Source organism: Amia ocellicauda, chromosome 7 (genome assembly GCF_036373705.1).
Source record: "Amia ocellicauda isolate fAmiCal2 chromosome 7, fAmiCal2.hap1, whole genome shotgun sequence".
Classification (NCBI taxonomy): Eukaryota; Metazoa; Chordata; class Actinopteri; order Amiiformes; family Amiidae; genus Amia; species Amia ocellicauda.
In genome coordinates, this window is record NC_089856.1 from 10,951,611 (window position 1) to 10,972,800 (window position 21,190).

Sequence of the window (21,190 nt, forward strand, 5' to 3'; positions counted from 1 at the left end):
AATAAATATCTACGCAGTTTGCCATTCAGTGTCAGCTGTGTGACTGCTCACGGAAACACCTGTATTTCAACAAGGGGACTGAAAAACCGGTGTGTTCACGTTCTTTATATATCTGTCACAGCAGCATGACAGTTTCTCTTAATTGAAGGGAGAGTTGAAAGAAGAAGGGAAAAATTGGGGGGGAAATGCAGCTGGACCCATTTTGCTCATATCTGTTTGCTATCAAGAAATTGACACGCCCAAGCCAGTGGATAGGATTTAGAGGACTTTTTTTATTGGCACATTTAAAGATATTTACATGCTCCTTTCCAGACTGAAAATGGGTGAACCAGTTGTTATCAGGCAGTGTTGGTATAAGAGGGACAGACAGATTTCACTATTAGAGCAACATGGACACTTTCTTATAGCATGACTTACATTTGTTTTCTTTCATTAATGTATGCCTCTGCTTTTGTTTCAGGCCTCCACTTGCAAGCCCTGCTATGGGACTGCCTGGTAATTGCTGGGTTAGCAACTATATAATGCAGGTGGTACCAACATAAACTGAAAACAACAATTGTGTGTCAGTGTGGCTTTGGCTGTTGAGATTGCCCCACTGCTGCCTTACCCTTCTCAGACCAGTCAGAGAGCAAGATTTCCATTGCACCTAGTGTATTTTTCCCATGCTACCAATAGTCTTGAAAAACAAATTACATGCTGTTGGCCTTCAGCAGGCTGTGAGTTTTTGATTATTTTCTTATTCTGGTCTGCATCTGCATCTTCATTTGAGAGGAATATGTTTTGTAGGCTGTGACAGAAAATGTACATTTCCATTCTTTAGTTTTGTTTTAAAACTGGGTAGTCTAATTTTGAACAAATTAAGTATAATTTCTTCATTGTACAATTAGAATGTAGGCAAACAATCCCTTTAAATATATCCAGGGCAAACAATCCCTGTAAGTCTTCCTTTTGTTTGTTTTTTACATGAAGGCAATATTTATTTCTGTATTGCTCTTTTTTACTTTGACAATAACATTCTGCAAAAATCAAATCAAATAAAGAACACAATGGAAAGTCAAGAGTAATCTGCACACGACTACAGCATAAGACCTCTTCCTCCAAAATGGACACAGTGCAGGATGCAAGTGAAGCAAGACAAAGGCAATCAACTCATTCCAAGGAAGAGACGGAAGCAGAATTAAGAACTGGAGAATCGCCAAGGAGGTGATAGCGATAAGAGGGGCAGAAATGGTCGCTGGGCTTTGTGGTCCTCTGAGCTTTGTCTTAGCGGGAGCTTAGTCTGCTGTTGTCACGGACCTCGGTCATCTTGATCAGCACCCTGGATGAAGAGCTGCTGCTGGCACCACTGGCGTAGTCAGTCATCACCCGCTGGGAGTCTGAATGAAGGGGGACAGAAAGGGAGAGCAGGGTAAGCCGGCAGCCATCCCAGATCCTACGATTTTCCGAAATGATTTGCTAGTTGTAAAGATTAATAGCAAAGCTAGTTTAAACCTCCTTCGATTGATACGTCATGTATTTTGTGCACTCAGTACTTACTGTAGCTAGGCATAGTGTGGACATTGATCACAGATTGCTGTGTAAGCCTGAAAAAAGAAAAAGGGAAATGTCAGGAAACCCTGATACAAACTCATACAAGGTGTTGGTTTGTACTGTGCTGCATTAGATCCATAGATCTTCGAGATCTAGTATGATCAAATGGACAGTGTAGTCTTGACAATCAAATGCTTTATGGGCTTCAACACCTTCAGAGGCTTTCACTGGGGAATCACTGGGGTTCCCTGACATTCTCACCTGATCTCCTCCCCTTCCAGGAGCTTCCTGTAGGTGGCGATCTCAATGTCCAGGGCCAGTTTGACGTTCATCAGCTCCTGGTACTCTCGGACCTGGCGCGCCATGGCCTGCTTGGCCTGCTGCAGGGCGTCCTCCAGGTCCTTGATCTTGGCTCTGGCATCCTTCACTGCCTTCTCACCATTCTTCTCGGCTTCTCGGATCTCGACCTCCAGGCTGGTGCGCTGGATGAGAGAGAGATTTATTTTTTAACAGGTTTACCATGAGCAGCTATTCTTACCATGTTGTTAACATGTCTTTAATGTATGTTTGGTGCTGTATCCTCCTCATTGATGGACAGGCTTTTGCTGCTTTTTTCCTGCTTGATGTCAGACATGCCCTCACACTCACCTGGCTCTTGACGCTCTCGATCTCGTTCTGCAGCCGGCTGATTGAACGTTTCAGGTCAGCGATCTCCGACTTGGTGTTGTGGAGCTCGTCTCCGTATTGGGTGGCCTGGGCAGACATCTGGTCAAACTGAGAGAGAGAGGGAGAAAAAGTGGTTGGTTGATGTGGTAGGATGACCACCACAACTCTTCAGTTACATTTCTTGCAGAAGACTTTCTCTTTTAGCTTGAAAATGTGTGGATCCTTTTTTAGATGGAGCAGAGACCATGACCTTTCCAGGGTTGTCCCCCCCTCACCCTGCTTGTCCACCCAGAGTCCACGCTTTTACCTTGGTCTTGTACCAAGACTCAGCCTCCTGGCGGCTCTTGGCAGCGATCTCCTCATACTGAGCCTTGACTTCAGCCACAATCTGGTCCATGTCGAGGTTGCGAGAGTTGTCCATCTGCACGATGACTGAGGTGTCCTTGATGCTGGACTGCAGCTCGCGCAGCTCCTGTGGGCCAGAGCAGAGAGGACGGCAGTCAGTAGGAGCCCCTACTATATAAATGTAGCATGACACAGGATCATTGACCCTTTTGAAGGCCATTTGTACATTAAACTACACTTTAACAGGCGTCTGAATATTGTGATCACTGTGTGGATAGGATATCTGTAGAAATGTGCCAGAAAAGATACTTGAGCTGGTAAACCGACAAACTGCTAGTTGACTTATACAGGTTGTTTGGTTGCATTTCAATGGCCGCTTAGCTGATATATGTGTGCTTTTTATAGCGTGCAGCCTGCTGTTCAAAAAGTTTAATTACAAAAGACAACAACACAGAAAGTTAGGTAAATCCTTCAGTTCTGTGTACACTTAAGGTGAAGCTCCAAGACAGTTGGTAGTAATGGGCTGCCTTCTGAATCCTCCCTGTGCCGAGCGGTGGCTACGGGCCTATGTAAGTAATTTTTACCTCCTCATAGATCCTCCTCAGGAAGTTGATCTCATCAGTGAGGGAGTACACTTTTTCCTCCAGCTCAGCTTTCATCATGTAGGCTGTGTCAACATCCTAAAACACCAGGGGATGCACAAGACAAGAAAAAACAAGATCTGAGCACAAACCGAGGCTGTTCTCCCAGATGACGTTACCTGTAGCTGCTGGAATGGACACCAAGGCCCAAGTGTGAAACGGAGTAGGGATGGAGTGTGTTCTGTGGGCAGAGGAATAGTGCTTTGCCATTGACAGGGTGGGAATCAAGCGCCCCTCTTCTCAAGGGGGAGCAGATAGGACAGAACTGTGACCAGGACTGGAACTTAACAAGGAGTGTATTGTTAAAACCCTGCTGTGTAAACTTTATTGATTTTCAACAGGGACGAGACTAGTCAGTAGTTGCTTAGGGGGGGACAACAAATTGTACTTTAAAAAAAAAAAAAAACCTACATTACTTATTGCAATAACAATTGCACCGGCTTACTTTCTCTTTTTTATCTCAATTTTCAACAAGTACACAGTAGCAGATGAGTTGCATCGCTCTAATAAGTTGGGGGTGCAGGGCTTAGTACACGGCAGGAGCTCCAGCAAAAGGCCTTGTGATCTCACCTTCTTCAGGACAACGAAGTCGTTTTCCAGGCCAGTGCGCTTGTGGATTTCTTCTTCGTACCTGGAGAGAGCAGGGAGAAGAAGAGTGAACTTAATTAGTGGGGTTGTTTTGTTTTTATAGGTTCCTTCCCCTTTCTCCCTTGGAACCCTATTTGCGTCATCTGATCAAGTATTACCAAGTTTACATGCATGCCTAAAGTTAGCAGGCTTTTGTGTGCTGCTTTATCTGGTCAGTGAGAGCTCAAAACAACTCAACAGCAGGAGCAGCAAACAACTGCACTAAATGCCTGAAGTACTGCATTACTTTAAGACTTAAACACAGCAGATTCCCCTTTACAAGTGTATTGACTTCTGTGCACTGAGGTGCTTTGTGCAAACACCCCTAAACTGAAGGCACGCTTAAGGGAAAAAACGAATGAAACATCATGCTTTATGCAAATGATCCACAGGGATAAAGCCCATCGGAGAAGGGAGGGGGCAAGTTATTGTGATGCTTATGGGATTAACGTGGGAACATGAAGACACAAACCCCAGAGTAATAGGAACACCCCTAGAGGAGTTTCTTCGGCTCCGCCCAGAAACCTGCAACCCTCTGCCCTGAGCTACACACCGGGGACCAGCTGTTGGCTACAAGAAATCAGGGTGATCCTTAGCCACGGATTGAAGGCCATTATGCAGCCTGGATTTGTGGCTGCTCCTGCTGCTTCTCCAGGGATAATGTCACACTCACTTGTGCTTGAAGTCCTCCACCATTGCCTGCATGTTCGTCAGTTCCCCATTCAGCTTGCTCTTGTCATTGGTGATGATGTCAAGCTGACGGCGCAGGCTGGAGAGGTACTGGTCGAACATGGGCTCAATGTTGGACTTGCTGATGCTCTGGCCTTCCAAAAGACTCCACTTGGTCTCCAGCATCTTGTTCTGCTGCTCCAGGTAGCGCACCTGTGGTGGTGTTTGGGAGGAAGATGAGAAGAAAGTGAGGGGTGAGGATAAGAGGGTCATGCTTTCCCTGGGGAATAGTTTTTCACCCTGTTGAGTAGGGTGTACCCTCGGTAATTGTCTTATGTAAATCATATGCTATAATTCCCCATATACAATCAGGGATGCATGTTGCTATGAGGACTACCAGAGGAAAAACTCATGTGTAGCTACAGTAGATGAGTTTTTCTACTATAAATCCTGTTGGTTAGGATACATTCTTGGGTATCTGATTTGCAGGGTTTCTGGCTTGAATTTCTGCATTCCTGACTTTTCCTTTCAATTCGGGGACGGTGGCAGTTGTGCCGGTTTTTCACTGTCACCAGAGCTGCAGAAATGAACTGGTCTGTCGGGTTTCATTGTGGGTTGCAATTACAGGCAGCCAAGCCCAGCCCAGCCTAGTCTCAGTCACACCCCCATTGCACTGACATTTTGGGCAAGAAACAGTGCCAAATGTAGGGCTTCGAATGTAGGGTTTATGGCAAGCTGTTTTATGACATTTAATCCATAATTACTGATATCAAAAATACAATTGCTGATATCAGCAATTCATGGCATGCCATTGTGACATTTAATCCTTAACTGGATGATAATTAGTATGCATTTTTGATATCAATAATTAAATTGTTGATATCAAGAATTCAATTACTGATATCAAAAATACAATTGTTGATCTCAAAAATACAATTGCTGATATCAAGAATTAACTGCCAATTGTTAATATCAACAAATATTACAAATACTAATTAACATCCGGTGATGTGTAACCTAACCCTCAGAAGAATGCTCCAGGATTTTTGGACTGGCTCAGACACCAGATTCAATCATGGCAGTGCGTTAAGCTACTGGAATTCAAGCAGATTCTGTGGAAGGAAACTGTAATACTCAAACAAGCTAATTGAGCTACAACACAGACGTGGTCCAACTTTGTACAATTTCTGCAGCTGCAACAGAGAGTTATAGTGTGCTTATCGATTGCAACCTGTCAATGCATTATGTTGCTCTTGTCCCCACTAGAGAAATTGCAACACAGTTGTTCAGTTTCCTCAGACCCCAGACAACTTGCAGAAATGTATACCTGCTCAATTGTTCTTAGCACTGTAGCTGTGAATGATCACTCTGTTGATCTGAGGCATAATGTCAATGCAGATTTAAGCCCTATGATCTATGCTGTGTTGTAACAATCTGGCCCAGTTTACCATCAGACTCATCAAATGTAACTATCAGTGTGAGAGTGATATAAACCGCAAGCTACTGGACTGACATTCGGCGGATGAAAATCATAATATTAATCACCATAAAGAAATAAATAAATGCAGATATGAATAGCTACATCATACATGCATTCACAACCATCAATGCAATTAACAGATGTTTGTCTTTTATGGGGTATCATGTCTTATGCACGTCTCAGTTACTGTAAAACAAATTAATTTGATTGCCTTTAACCATGTCTGTTGCAGACAGACACATACAGATGATATTTTATAAGAGTTTGAATTCCAAGTACAATGTTGTGTATGTATTCGTAGCATCACTTGTGCTATTAGGCATCCAAATACAACCTATAACTACTACTAAAAGCAACTAATCATTAGATACCCGTTAATCAAAAATAAGACCATTGGTTACAGCTTCATGCATATCGATGGCTCTTAAGAGCTACTCTTTGCTCAAATCTGCCTCACAATTCAGCCTGCCACAGTCCCTTAGATTGAGCACACTCAAAATGATCACTTTCTCACTTTCACCATGTCTAGTCTCCTAAACTCCCAGTGGGCCCCAAACCTTTTCAACCCACTGGGAACCCACTCAGGGTTCAAATCTTCCCTAGATCACATCTCTTTAAAGCTCATATAACCCATGTTCTCCATTTCAATTTGACATTTAGAAAACCAAAACAGATCCACTGTTACATTGTCTGCCATGCATGCCTATATGCATCCCTACTGGAATCCACTGACCGGAGGAAGGTACAGCAGCAGCTTAACGACCTGTCCCCACCAAACCAAATTCCCACCCGACCATGTCTGTTCTTCTCTGTCCTAATCTGTGAACCCAAAAATCCCAGACATGCTCTAATTGTGAGATGTTAATGGGTGCTCTGGAATTCTCCACATTAGTAATCACCACTGTCCTCTAACACCCCACTCAACCTGCACCCACCCACAAACACCTCCTCTACAGCCTCATCCCTGGCTCACCAAGAGGGAGCTGGGGATGCGGAGCACTCACCTTGTCGATGAAGGAGGCGAAGCGGTTGTTGAGAGTCTTGATCTGGTCCTTCTCCTGGGTGCGGACCACCTGGATGTTGGGGTCGATCGTCAGGTTGAGGGGGGTCAGCAGGCTCTTGTTGGCCGTGACGCTCGTGATGGGGGTGCTGATGGCCGCTTCCCGGCCGTAGCCCGAGTAGGACTGACTGGACATCCCCGACGAACTCCTCATGCTCCGGCTGCTGGTGCTGACTCTCTTAGTTTGGAAGCTCATGTTGGCCTTGGTTTTGTTGCTGGTACTGACAACAAGTCAACTAGGAGAGACTCTTGAGAGCGAGAGAAGAGGAGCTGCAACCCAGGCTGTGAAGGAGGATAGCGAGGCTGACCCTGTGAAGAAGCTATCAGCTGTTCACTGTGCTTTTATCCAGTGGTACAGTGGGGCAGGGCAGGTGAGTATGGCAGTGAAGGTGTGCATGTCATGTGGAAGAACTGGTTGTACCAAATCCTTCTACCCCCTTTTACACAGAAGTCCCCTCCCTATGTCCAATATATGCTATGCTGTTGAGCCAGCCTTCCCAGTCTGCAGATTGTATTTTGATGGGGGCGCCATCAGCACCCCCCCCCCCCCCCCCCCACATACACAATTTTTTTTGTCATCTCTGATTTCTCAAACATTTTCAATTCCTCCCCATTCCTGCAGCTCAGATATCAAACTATTTATTTTCTACTAAGTGTTTTATTTTTAGAATTACACACTGATTGAGCAAAACAACATTGACAGCTGCAAAAAAACAACAACTGTATTCATATAACACACATATAACAGAATTCTGTCTTAAACACTCCCATTTATAAATGCTGTTCATTCTGCATGGGCACAATCAGTCACTGAAATTTTTAGGACACCTAAAGCAGAGGGCTCTTGGCACACGATTGGTCCTGTTAAGAGCTGGGATGTGTTATAATAAAGGTCTTTTGGAAGACAATCACTTAGCAGCAGGTTTTGATTTTGGCAAAGTGATCAAGGGCTCATTCAGAACCGCAAACCATAGGGCGCAGGGGTCCCCAGAATCTGCACTTAAACCACATCCGAAGATCCCCTAGCAAGAGAAGACTGGATATTCATATTCAGAAGGGTATTTAATTTGTTTGTCCCAATAAAATTGAAATTGTTCTAATAAACTCTACCAATCCCTTTCAGTCTTATTTTATTTGATTTTTAAACTTCTTGTAAACTGAACTTGAATCCTTTGCACAACTCCATCAGCAAGTCAATTGCACTTTGTAAATGGCCCAACTATAAACACCCCAGGTTTCTGAAACCAGTTTCTCTACCTTCTTAGGCAGTAATAAACCGGCTTTAGAAGACAAAGTGCCCTGGTAAACCAAGGCAATTCTGATTATTGTCTTTTAAAACAGTAGATTTTTAATCTGTTTGGGAAAGCCCTTATTGCAAGCGTATTCGGTTGTCCTGTGCATCGTTCCAAGTTCTTTGCATTGCTTTTTATAACAAGCCTATCATTTTTCTTTCCCTCACTTCCTGAAGTTTTTAAAACCTTAAAGATATGAAAATCCTATCAGAATATTTACCTGGGAATCGTCCCATTGTACCAAATCTCATTTTCTGGTAGATCGCAACAGCTGACGTCTTCAGCTGTTCATGTAATGTGGCCATATTTTCTTTATGCATCCCAGTGCACTTTTTAACAAACACATTTGAAGTCTGATCCATACCTGCAGCGGACATATCCCCCCTGTCCATCACCCTGTGTTCTAGAAACCCCTCCATCTCCCATCCACAATGTGACAGAGAAGTAGTTGCTGCAGCGGCTTTTCCTCCACAGCCGTGAGAGATCACTCAAATACAGTGGCGCTCCAGCGTGTGTCCCCTGCATGGATGCCAACTTGAAAGTGAAGAAAAGGGAAAGGTGGAAAGTGGGTAAAAAACAAACTCTACTAAGAATCAGCAGCTAGATGTATACAAGCAACAGTCTGGTTTTCCCTTTTACACGTTTTGACTTTAAGGGTGTTGCACACAGTACCTTGACGTCAATACTATTAAGAGTTTCTATCTGTGGATGGGTTTTCTTAAGGATGTGTGGGAAACAGTTTTAAACAGGAATTGCCCTTTTTATTCAGTGGCAAGCATTTACACTACATTTATGAGTTGTGACAAGCTTTTACTGACCCAGACAGGGTGGCTAGTCAAGGGTTCGCACAAGGGGGTCTGGACTAACAAGGACAGCAATCACATACACCGATCAGCCATAACATTATGACCACTGACAGGGGAAGTGAATAACACTGATAATCTTGTTATCATGGCACCTGTCAGTGGGTGGGATATATTAGGCAGCAAGTGAACATTTTGTACTCAAAGTTGATGTGTTAGAAGCAGGAAAAATGGGCAGCGTAAGGATCTGATCGACTTTGATGCCAAATTGATGGGTAGACGACTGGGTCAGAGCATCTCCAAAACTGTAGCTCTTGTGGGGTGTTCCCAGTCTGCAGTGGTCAGTACCTATCAAAAGTGGTCCAAGGAAGGAAAAGCGGTGAACCGGCAACTGGGTCATGGGCGGCCAAGGCTCATTGATACACATGGGGAGCGAAGGCTGGCCCGTGTGGTCCGATCCAACAGACGAGCTACTGTAGCTCAAATTGCTGAAAAAGTTAATGCTGGTTCTGATAGAAATGTGTCAGAACACACAGTGCATCGCATTTTATTGCATGTGGGGCTGCATAGCCGCAGACCAGTCAGGGACCAGTCTCAATCCAATCGAGCGTCTGTGGGATGTGCTGGGCAAACAAGTCTGATCCATGGAGGCCCCACCTCGCAACTTACATGACTTTAAGGATCTGCTGCTAACGTTTTGGTGCCAGATACCACAGCACACCTTCAGAGGTCTAGTGGAGTCCATGCCTCGACGGGTCAGGGCTGTTTTGGGACCTACACAATATTAGGCAGGTGGTCATAATGTTATGGCTGATCGGTGTATGGTAGTCCCAAACACAGCTGCCACAAAGTCCGCCACTCCCCCTATTGTCTGTAGCATCCAACTAAATGACTGAGAGGGCGCTCCCAGCATGCCCCGTGCCCTCCTCAGGGACTGCCTGGCACAGTCTCTCTGAGCAGCGCCAGTTCTCTGGCAGACAGTGCTACAGTACATTTAATCAGGGAAAAACTGCAACATGCAATACTCCATGTATTAACGATGACTTACATTTGATGCAACTGGCCACTTTTAGTTTGGCAATTCCTCCTGCTCCTTGTCCCCCTCGTTGGCAGATTCTGACTATCCACAATTGGATGGCAATAGTTTGTTGCCAACTCTTTTCTGAGTGATATTGCCATTTTTCTCAATTTCAGTTTTTAGGAATATACACAGCTCTGTGTGGAGGTGGAGGTGAAAAAAACTGCACTTTTTTGTCATTGATGTTTTAGCAACAGCAAATAGCAACCAATACAAAAGACTGTTCAGTTGACAGTAGTTCAGACAGCACAGGCTTTCTGACAAAAGTAACAATGCTAGATATGCTTCAGAATGGAGAATCTTCATTGCAAGCATTCCCTTTCATTCATATTCACCAACTTCACTCATCACTGTGGTACAAAGGAATGCATTTAAAAGTTTAGATAATAACTGAGGGTTGAGAATAGCTTAATAGAAGATTAAAACTATGTTTTATACGATTGTCTAAAAAACAATAACAAAAATGTAAACTATGTAGATGTGGCTCACTTTGCGGCTGTGTGTGGGATCTCTGTCTTTTGTGTGTTATTCTTTGGAAAGCGTTTGTAAGCTACCCTTCCTGATCCACTTGTTTGTTTGCTATGCTAGGTAAAAAAACGATCCAGACTGTCAAATTTGAACAACTCTCAGAAAGGAGGTGATATATTAATAAAAAATAATTAAAGGCAAAGTTAAAAGTCCAAAGCCTTTTAGTATCTGCAAGACTGAAAGTTAGAGGTGTAGTTGTTTCTGTGTGGCAGCATAATTGTTACAATAGTTAATGTTCATAATTTGGAAATTATAAGTTTCCCTTTGTACACTTGAAATGCAAATTTGAGAGGCTTTCATCTAGTGTTATTTTCCCTTGCATAGTTACATGGCATGTCAAATTATTGCAATAGGGTGCTCAATATTTCAAAGTCATATAATAACTTGAAAGAGTCCTTTAAAGGTTCAGGCGCTTTGTTAGAATTGCATTTGTAGAATTAATTAGTGCTACATAGGGCTAGACCTAACATTAAATTAAAGCATGATAGGGTACGGATTTGTACTTTGTGATTTGTGGGTAAGTCAAAGTTTGATTTGGTCTAGCCCAGGGGTAGTCAATTATTTTTTGTCAGGATCCACATTTATTGGTCAAGGTATAGTCAAGGTCCAGACTCCAGAGAGGGGGGATGGAAATTGCAAATCCAACTGCCCCTTTCACACATCAACCGATATTATGCAGGCAAACTAGACGCGGTTCTGGTGCTTGTCAATCACACAGATCTATTTCGGTGTAGCTCTGTAATTGTAACGGGTGAGGATGCACAATTTTCTATTTGTGCACCTGCTAGAAATATGCGTCTTCATTGGAAATCAGCTGTTTCCACCACTGATGTAGGAGTTTCTGAATACAAGTAATGGCACCATGCACCCCTCCGGTTGTGTGTGCACTTTTATATTTTGGAGGCGAGGTTGAAATATGTCCACATGACATCAACTAACTAACTAACTAACCGAACACAGGCTCTATATACGACATCCCATATTAGTACTTAACATCCTATTGGCTAATAACCAGGAAGGGCTGCTACTGGGTTCCACACAATACTGGGCCCGCGGTCTGCCTATTGACTACCCCAGGTCTAGCTCTAGCCCATAATTTAGCATGATGGATATATAGTTGCCTGTGGTGCATTTGTATTCCTCCTCTGTACTCTGGCTGGAATTATGCTTTGTGAATGTTATTGCACTCGGTTTATTACCGAATATCTGTATACCAGTGGTTTCTCACATCCACCCAGCAAAAAGCAACTATGAAGCACTGGCTTTGAAAGGTGAAAAACTATTTTATTTGAACTCTTTTTGCTTTAACCTCACAGCGTGGTGTCTGTACTTTCCCTATATAAGATTCCCAACTCGCGTAATCCATATGTCAGCTGGTGATAGCAGTTTTTGTTGTGTTTTTTGGGGGGAAATTGTGCCTCCTGCTGGTACTGGCAAAGTATGTTTTCAGCTTCTCACAACCCTGCCCTGAGGATGGTGAAACTGTCCAGAGACTTTCATCCAGCAGTGTTGAAGTAGAAGCTGAAGATTATTGTTTTTATATATATTTGGTATGGGCACAAACTCATCAAAAAATCTATCACCTAGTGTATGTGTTACACAGAGCCATCCAAGAGGCAACATCTGGGGTCTCTAGAAGGGAAACTTTTGGTCTGCTAGACACACAAGGATGAACACCGCACTCTCTGACACTGTGATCAGCCTGCTAAGGAGCAAGTGTTGTTACAATGACCTCTGCTGGGGAGAGTTTGAACTGTGCCTAAGTGAAACAACAGGAGAACACTTGACTCTGCTACCCTTCTGTGAGGTGGTCATGTCCAGGCTTGCAGCTGGCTGCTGTGATGACTCAATAGACTGAATAACAAATGTGCAAGAAAGAGTTTTCATCAACGGACAAAGACGGAGCACTTGGCTTTAGGCGTCAGATGCAATCTGGATTGGTTTAGATCCAGGTGGGTAAGGTGCCAGGATGGTAATGCTATATTTATACATTTGTTATTAGCAGTTCCCTGAAGTGACACACTGTTCGTATTTAACCATGTATCAAGAACATTTGCCCACATTGCGTGAGTGCCTGAAGTATAATCACACAGAGAGCTGAACACTTCCCACCCCACATGTCCAGAACCATCTCTACGCACTGGGCTTGTAATGCATGTTTAAAAAAGTCGCCAATGTGTGTGTTTGCACAACTATAGCAAACTGGGTATGAACAGAACTGCTGGATTATAATCATGTTTGGACTCCCCCTAGTGGCTATTCTTAGACCTCCCTAAACTGTCCTTCAGTGTTCCTGAGATGTGCACATATCTACAGGGTGTGTAGAGGAAAATGTTCACCATTATGCAAGTTTACCCTGGTAAATTTACCATAGAATTTCTACACATTTAGTCTTACTATGGGCGGACCAAGGTTTCCTATTATTAAGTAGTAAATAGTAAACCTGCAATGGTAAACTTCCTAAGACAAACCCACAGTAGTGTTGGAATACATTTACACTAATGAGTGGTGGCACCGTGTCCGGAGGGACACAGTGCCAGGCTCTTAGATCCCACAAAGAAACACACATACAGCAACCAAACCAATCCACAAATCCACTGTCATGTCTCAGTCCATAAACAAAGTTCATATACATTTAAGTGAATAGCTCTTCCTCTGGTCTTCTCAATCTCAGACTCTCAATCACCACTCCACAAACCAGGAATAGATTTTTTTCATGCCAGCGCCATCTTAGTTTGAAATCGAGCCTCGGAAAGCAACCATACATTCTGGCAGTCAGTCATGGCAATCTGGTCCAAAAATCTTGAGTATTTACCAGAGATTACGCAGGTGGAAACAGAAAAGTGGGCCGATGAAGAAGGGAGAATTCCAAGGTCAAAGCAGGAGAAGGGGTACAGTGATTTAGTTGAGGGTTATGTGCATGATATCGTAGGGAACGGCAGATGTTTTTGCCATTTTTGCAAAAGGTGAAACGGCAATCTCGGCTATCATTCTCCAGGCCAGGCAGAGAATAAACAGATTTTAAAAAGCATGTGTGAAGTTTGTTTTTCCCGTTTGCTTCAAAAAATGTAGTGATTCACCATGCAATAAGAGCCAAATAATCCCATAAAATTGCACATTGAAAATCCCCCCCAACTAAGCGCCAGACCGATGTGATTTTCTAGGAGAAACACTGCCATCATAAATAACTATTCCATAGCTCGACAAGTCTTATATTCTGCTAGCATATACACTCACCTAAAGGATTATTAGGAACACCTGTTCAATTTCTCATTAATGCAATTATCTAACCAACCAATCACATGGCAGTTGCTTCAATGCATTTAGAGGTGTGGTCCTGGTCAAGACAATCTCCTGAACTCCAAACTGAATGTCTGAATGGGAAAGAAAGGTGATTTAAGCAATTTTGAGCGTGGCATGGTTGCCAGACGGGCCGGTCTGAGTATTTCACAATCTGTTCAGTTACTGGGATTTTCACGCACAACCATTTCTAGGGTTTACAAAGAATGGTGTGAAAAGGGAAAAACATCCAGTATGCGGCAGTCCTGTGGGCGAAAATGCCTTGTTGATGCTAGAGGTCAGAGGAGAATGGGCCGACTGATTCAAGCTGATAGAAGAGCAACTTTGACTGAAATAACCACTCGTTACAACCGAGGTATGCAGCAAAGCATTTGTGAAGCCACAACACGTACAACCTTGAGGCGGATGGGCTACAACAGCAGAAGACCCCACCGGGTACCACTCATCTCCACTACAAATAGGAAAAAGAGGCTACAATTTGCACAAGCTCACCAAAATTGGACAGTTGAAGACTGGAAAAATGTTGCCTGGTCTGATGAGTCTCGATTTCTGTTGAGACATTCAGATGGTAGAGTCAGAATTTGGCGTAAACAGAATGAGAACATGGATCCATCATGCCTTGTTACCACTGTGCAGGCTGGTGGTGGTGGTGTAATGGTGTGGGGGATGTTTTCTTGGCACACTTTAGGTCCCTTAGTGCCAATTGGGCATCATTTAAATGCCACGGCCTACCTGAGCATTGTTTCTGACCATGTCCATCCCTTTATGACCACCATGTACCCATCCTCTGATGGCTACTTCCAGCAGGATAATGCACCATGTCACAAAGGTCGAATCATTTCAAATTGGTTTCTTGAACATGACAATGAGTTCACTGTACTAAACTGGCCCCCACAGTCACCAGATCTCAACCCAATAGAGCATCTTTGGGATGTGGTGGAACGGGAGCTTCGTGCCCTGGATGTGCATCCCACAAATCTCCATCAACTGCAAGACGCTATCCTATCAATATGGGCCAACATTTCTAAAGAATGCTTTCAGCACCTTGTTGAATCAATGCCACGTAGAATTAAGGCAGTTCTGAAGGCGAAAGGGGGTCAAACACAGTATTAGTATGGTGTTCCTAATAATCCTTTAGGTGAGTGTAGATCTAGATTAAATAGTTGCAGTGAAAGAGGAAGACAGTGGTTGCAGCTTGAGAGGGCTGTGTTTTCGATCAATGAAAAGAGTGAAGGGAGCTAACACGCATATATATATATATATATATATATTTTTTTTTTTTTTTTTTTTTTTTTCTGACTGACATAACATAGCCTTCTGAGACTGGTTTAAACTGGCTTACAGTCAATAGGTACATTAATGTTTTAAGGCATTATTAGTACACCAATTTATAATTTATTGTAGTGTTCTTTCCATATAGGAATTTAATGCCCTTTAATTTGATATACAGAACATGCATGTAACACACACCAGTCTTTACAGACCAAACAAATAAGAATACAGTAAATAACAGGAAAACATCATCCTTGAAGTTTAATAGACACTCTATTGATAGCCATGGTTGAAAATAATATCAGTACTGGGCATACCAAAAGTAACACATTTATACTTTAACTTTAACTAGAAAAAGCTATATTATACTTTTTATTAATAATCAATATTATTATTAGGTTACTTAGGATACACTCTTATATAAAATGACTTACATGGAGTAACAAACACTTAATCACATTTTGTAAATACAGGTCTTGTAAGCAGTCCAATCAATACCAATCAATACCAATTGGAAAAACTCCTAAAAAAAATTGGTCTAATGTCTCTGCAAATTGTGATAACCCAGGCTTTCCTCTTTTGTTTTTCTACTGGAAATGTGTGAAATGACAGGGCTTTATCTCGGTCATAACGGGAATCACTCACAAGGTTAGGAACACAACAGTGATACACATTTGGTTATCACACTTCTGGAACTGATGCTTTCCGAGCCTCGTTTTCGCTGGGACTATGAATAAGGTCCATTATGACTATAGAAATAATAAGCTGTAGTTTGTGTAGTTTATTTACACTTAAATGTTACAAAGGAGTTTTGTAAAGGGGCGGGGGGTTAAAACTATACAGCAATGTGTTAGTGCTAGTGCATTTGAATGAGAAATTATGATAAAACTGAAGACATTTTAAAAGAAATCAATATTTGTATTGAATAAAATTAATAAATAATTGTTCCCAGTAATCCTGCTGAAGCAAGGGGACACTCAGCACTTGGCTTTCTTGTGCACTGGCTCCAGGCAGACATCCACCTCTGCCTGGGAAGGAGATCTGTTGTGCCCCCCAGTGGAGAAGCTGTCCTCCCTCATGCTGGAGGGGCTTGGTGGGCAGCCCTGGCCAGGCTGCAGGGTCTCCGTTTGGGGCTTCAGGTCAGGAATGAGGGCAGCAGTCTGTGTACAGCCCTCCTCCAGCTCTGTCTCCTCCACCTGGGATGACACACAGTGCTGAGACAGAGACACACCTGCGATACCACTGATCAACACTGCCCATCTTTCACTGCCCCACTGGACCTCTGCATTGACCAAGGAGTCACAAGGGCCACAGGAAGCAGAGGCCTCAGCCTCCTCTAGGGCTGCAGTGCCAGGAGGGGCCTGTGGGTTTTGATGAGTCCAGTCCCTCTTCAGGACGATTCTGCAGGGGATCGATTCCCAGAAGACCATGTTGCCATGCTTGGTTTTCTTGGAGTGAGTAATGGAGGCTGAGTAACCCTGCAGACCGAGGCCACAGTAACCATGATGACAGTGCTCTGCCCAGTGCTGAAATGGTTTTCAGCTATTTCACTATTTGAGGTTAACAGAAATTGTGCCCTACAATGGAATCTTCTGTTAGAGATTAAATTATACAAATAAAATTATAGGAAAATTCAATACTTTGTCACCAGCTTACGTTTTGCCAGAAACATTTAATATGTTTGAAGACAAGAAAGCTTATACTGCTATCAGTTTCTCTCTTTCTATAGGAAATTACTTTTGTTGTACTTTGCTGGTGAATCCAGAACCCATTCCTGAGTTGTTGATCTGGTTTCTATACAATAGATTATAGAATGTTATAGAATGTTCATATTGTGATGTCATGTTCTAGAATGTTTTGTTGGTAGTAACCAATAAACACAAATCATAACCTTAACCAATTTCGTCTGGAATCAGAGAAAGACCAGCACTTACAGTGGCTCTCAAAAGTATTCACCTCGCTTAGACTTTTCCACATTTCACGGTGTTACAACATTAAATCAGAATGGATTGAATTTTTGCCACTGATCAACACAGAAAATGTCCATAATATCAAAGTGAAAAATATAATCTGCAAATTGTTTTAAATTACAAATACAAAACAGAATAATTGAATGCATAAGTAATCACCCTCTTCAGTCAATATTTGGTAGAGGCACTTTTGGCAGCAATTACAGTCATGAGTATGTAGATAAGTCTCTATCAGCTTTGCACATCTGGACACAGCAATTTTTGCACATTCTTCTTTGCAAAATTACTCCAGCTCTATCAAGTTGGATAGGGACCTTTGGTGAACAGCAATTTTCAACATATTCTCAATTGGATTGAGGTCCAGGCTTTGAATGGCACTCCAGGAGATTCAGTTTTTTGTTTTTAAAGACACTCCAGTGTGGCTTTGGCTGTATGTTTGGGGTCATTGTAATGCTGGAAGATTAATCTTCTCCCAAGTCTAAGGTCTCTTGCAGACTTCAGCAGGTTTATTTCCAGGATTTCTCTGTACTTTGCTGCATCCATTTTGCCTTCAATCTTTACAAGGTTTCCAGGTCCAGATGCAGAGAAGCATCCCCATAGCATGATGCTGCCACCACCATAGGTAGGGATGGTGTTCTCAGGATGATGTACGGTGTTAGGATTGCCAAAATGCTCTATTTTTTGTCTCAGACTATAGACTCTTCCTCCACTTGGTCTCAGTCTCCGACATGCCTTCTGGCAAACTCTAGCCCAGATTTGTTGTGAGTGTTTCTCTCCCATAAAGGCCACTTTTGTGAAGCACCCCAGTGTTATTTTTTAATAAACTCCGACAGACCAGCATTTTAACACGTCTGTCCTCTCTTTATTTGTACACACACAGTTTACGTAAAGCAGCAAAACAGTTTGCAGCAAGCAGCTTGCGCCCGCGGTCCGTAGTATGGCATCTGTCACTTAGCAACAGAACCAACAGGACAGCGTTATTTAAGAACAGAACTACACAACAGCTCATGGCCGGAGCACCCGAGTTATTGTTGCAGTATGCAGTGTCTCCCAACTCAGCCGTGGAAGACTAACTCCTTTAGAGTTGACATAGGCCTCTTGGTGGCCTCCCTGACTATTACCCTTCTCGCCAGGATACTCAGTTTTTGAGGACAGCCTGATCTTGGTGTAACCCACTTCCTTCGTACTCTGCGTTGAAACTTTTTTTTTTCCTCTTTTCGTGTGCACTGATTTCCACTCAGTGCAGGCCCACGTAAAGCAGACAGGACGACATTTCATAAATCAACAGCTTTTATTGCTCTGCGCATGCAGCGTCGGGTCTGTAAGAAGCAAGCCCGGAGTGCTCAGATAAAATAAGTGTAATACCAAAAAAACCAATCACGTTTACATTGCTAGTATACACGATATTAACATGTGTTAACCATGTTTCGCTGCACTTAGCATACAAAAATTATATCAAAAAAATGTTAAAATAACACAATGCTCTATATGTGTATCTCATAACAAACATACACTCACCTAAAGGATTATTAGGAACACCATACTAATACTGTGTTTGACCCCCTTTCGCCTTCAGAACTGCCTTAATTCTACGTGGCATTGATTCAACAAGGTGCTGAAAGCATTCTTTAGAAATGTTGGCCCATATTGATAGGATAGCATCTTGCAGTTGATGGAGATTTGTGGGATGCACATCCAGGGCACGAAGCTCCCGTTCCACCACATCCCAAAGATGCTCTATTGGGTTGAGATCTGGTGACTGTGGGGGCCAGTTTAGTACAGTGAACTCATTGTCATGTTCAAGAAACCAATTTGAAATGATTCGACCTTTGTGACATGGTGAGCAGAAATCTTTATCAAAAAGAATGATTGAAAGTAATAGTTTAAACAGAACAAACTAATCACAATACAAGACCGTAAAATATAACTATACGTAAAACCTAACGCCAGTACAAATACAAAATAACTAACCAAATGGTGCAAACTAAAATAAAATAGAAAAACAATAAAAACAACCCAATAGTGAAAACAGCGATTGATGCTCGCTACAATAAAAACACATACAATTAACAATTGAATACATTCAGATCTCAAATACAAGTGCTTAACATCACTAAAATAAAATAAAAAACATTTACCTTGGGCAACCACAACCAGGATGCGAAATGTGCCACCCAATCTTGCCCAATAAATAGACAATATTAGGATACTAGTATATAGATGTGATGTAACAGAATAGAATAGAATAGAATACTTGGGCGATGCAGCCAGGCTTACCAACAACAGCAGAAAGCAACACTGCTAGACTGGCCCCGTGTCTGTGTTATAGCGACTCTTGCTTAAAATAACAGCAAGTTTAAATAGCAACAACCTGGCAATTATTCAATTAGGACACCGGCTGCAATTAGGGAACAATGCATCAAACATAATAATAATAATAATAATAATAATAATAATAATAATAATAATAATAATAATAGTCTTAGTAGGTCAATTCAATGAACTGAAAGCAGCGTACTAACTAGTATGCAAGATTAATACCTATTGCAACTACTTGAAATTCATAGTAACGTATTTATGGGCGCCAAATGTAAAACAGCGCACACTCCTTTCCGAGTATCTTTTTTCACAGATTTACCTTTTTTTTTTTTAAATACCTAAGAAGCTTTTTGCACATTTATAAATATTTTGTTTGTTTAAATACTTAAATAAATGTTAAATCTCAGTTTTTTTTAATAAATATTTATCATTTGATTAAATATTTAACTAAATCCTCACAAAATAAATATATAGCTGTAAATTAAATATAGCTTTTAATCTATAGCCTAACAACAAATTTATACAACTATATTAATTGTATATACATAAGCTACAGACAGTACATAGCCATACATATGTATAGCAAGCAAATGCATGACTAACCAGCGCTTTGCGCTTAATCTGTATTAGACAGGTTGGTTACGTAGCACTTTGACTTAAAATTGTAAACATTTTATATACAATACCTTTTCCTTGACCTCATAATCCACATTTTCTCTTGTCTGATTCCTTGATGACATACTTGTTGGGTTGCTAAACTCGTTTTTGGGCTTACCACCATCTGATTGAAATAAACTACGGAGTTCCCCATTTACACAGCTGTGTGTCAGGCTTTGTGTTTCTCTCCTCTCCACAGTATTCGAGACTGAATGTATTTTTTCTGTCGATAGTAGTTTTTCTATTAAATTTGACTTGTTTCCTATAACTAAACCTTTGACGTCACCCATCTGGTCTCGATTTCATGTGTAGAGAGCGCAATATTTATTTTCACATTGTTATATTGGTCGATTTATTTATACATAGGCTAATTATTATATAATTTGACTGTTTCAGTGCATGGTGGACTATATGGTGCCCGGGCAGGTAAGTGGTTCAGCGTTGAGCTCCAACTTGGGACCACAACTTGTACAGGGGATTGGTGTTGCAGGTGCCAGGTTTGAACCTCTGCCTGTGCATTACATTAGTTATGTTCTTTAAAATAATTCAATGTTGTATTCAATGTTTAGTCTAGATACTGTATTTGAGCAATGTGAAATGCAATTTAGTCATGTGTTTTTGTGCCATAAATACATTTTCATACACAAATGTCTTAGTCACAATTTTTTCTTTATACATTTCGGTGATATGAATTCACAAACAAAAAATAATTAAGCAGAAAAAATATTGATATTCTACTAAAGAAATGTAGCATTGTAACACAATTAGCATCAACAATACGCAATAGCATGTCACCACCTGTGTTATGTCAATAGGCTACAAACAATCGCTCACATTTGCTAGTTGAGTGGAGACTCACTTTCTCATCTGTCTTCACTTTCTGTTTGGTAGCCTAACAACAAACTTAATCCTTAGTACCATACCAATACACAAAAGAAACGAAAAACCAACAA

The 21,190-nt window shown here is 41.9% G+C and overlaps 1 protein-coding gene across 1 annotated transcript; it reads right to left on the reverse strand.

Moving 5' to 3' along the window:
* Positions 1–252: 252 nt before the first annotated feature.
* LOC136752762 (intermediate filament protein ON3) lies at positions 253–7,369 on the reverse strand. Its single transcript, XM_066708345.1, has 9 exons — positions 6,963–7,369; positions 4,483–4,691; positions 3,753–3,813; positions 3,126–3,221; positions 2,504–2,668; positions 2,179–2,304; positions 1,792–2,012; positions 1,537–1,583; positions 253–1,376 (listed from the first exon to the last, which is right to left on the reverse strand). Exons 1-9 carry the CDS (start codon positions 7,212–7,214, stop codon positions 1,264–1,266), a joined length of 1,290 nt encoding a protein of 429 aa, XP_066564442.1. The 5' UTR covers positions 7,215–7,369; the 3' UTR covers positions 253–1,263.
* Between the last annotated feature and the right edge of the window lie 13,821 nt (positions 7,370–21,190).

What these genes read in the sequence shown, in the direction of transcription:
- LOC136752762 (XM_066708345.1), bottom strand. Translation starts at nt 7,214, where the DNA reads ATGAGCTTCCAAACTAAGAGAGTCAGCACCAGCAGCCGGAGCATGAGG. An exon ending in GTGGAGGACTTCAAGCACAA is followed by an intron (nt 3,814 to 4,482) that starts GTGAGTGTGACA and finishes TGCTCTCTCCAG; the next exon opens with GTACGAAGAAGAAATCCACA. An exon ending in CTGGAAGGGGAGGAGATCAG is followed by an intron (nt 1,584 to 1,791) that starts GTGAGAATGTCA and finishes TTCTTTTTTCAG; the next exon opens with GCTTACACAGCAATCTGTGA.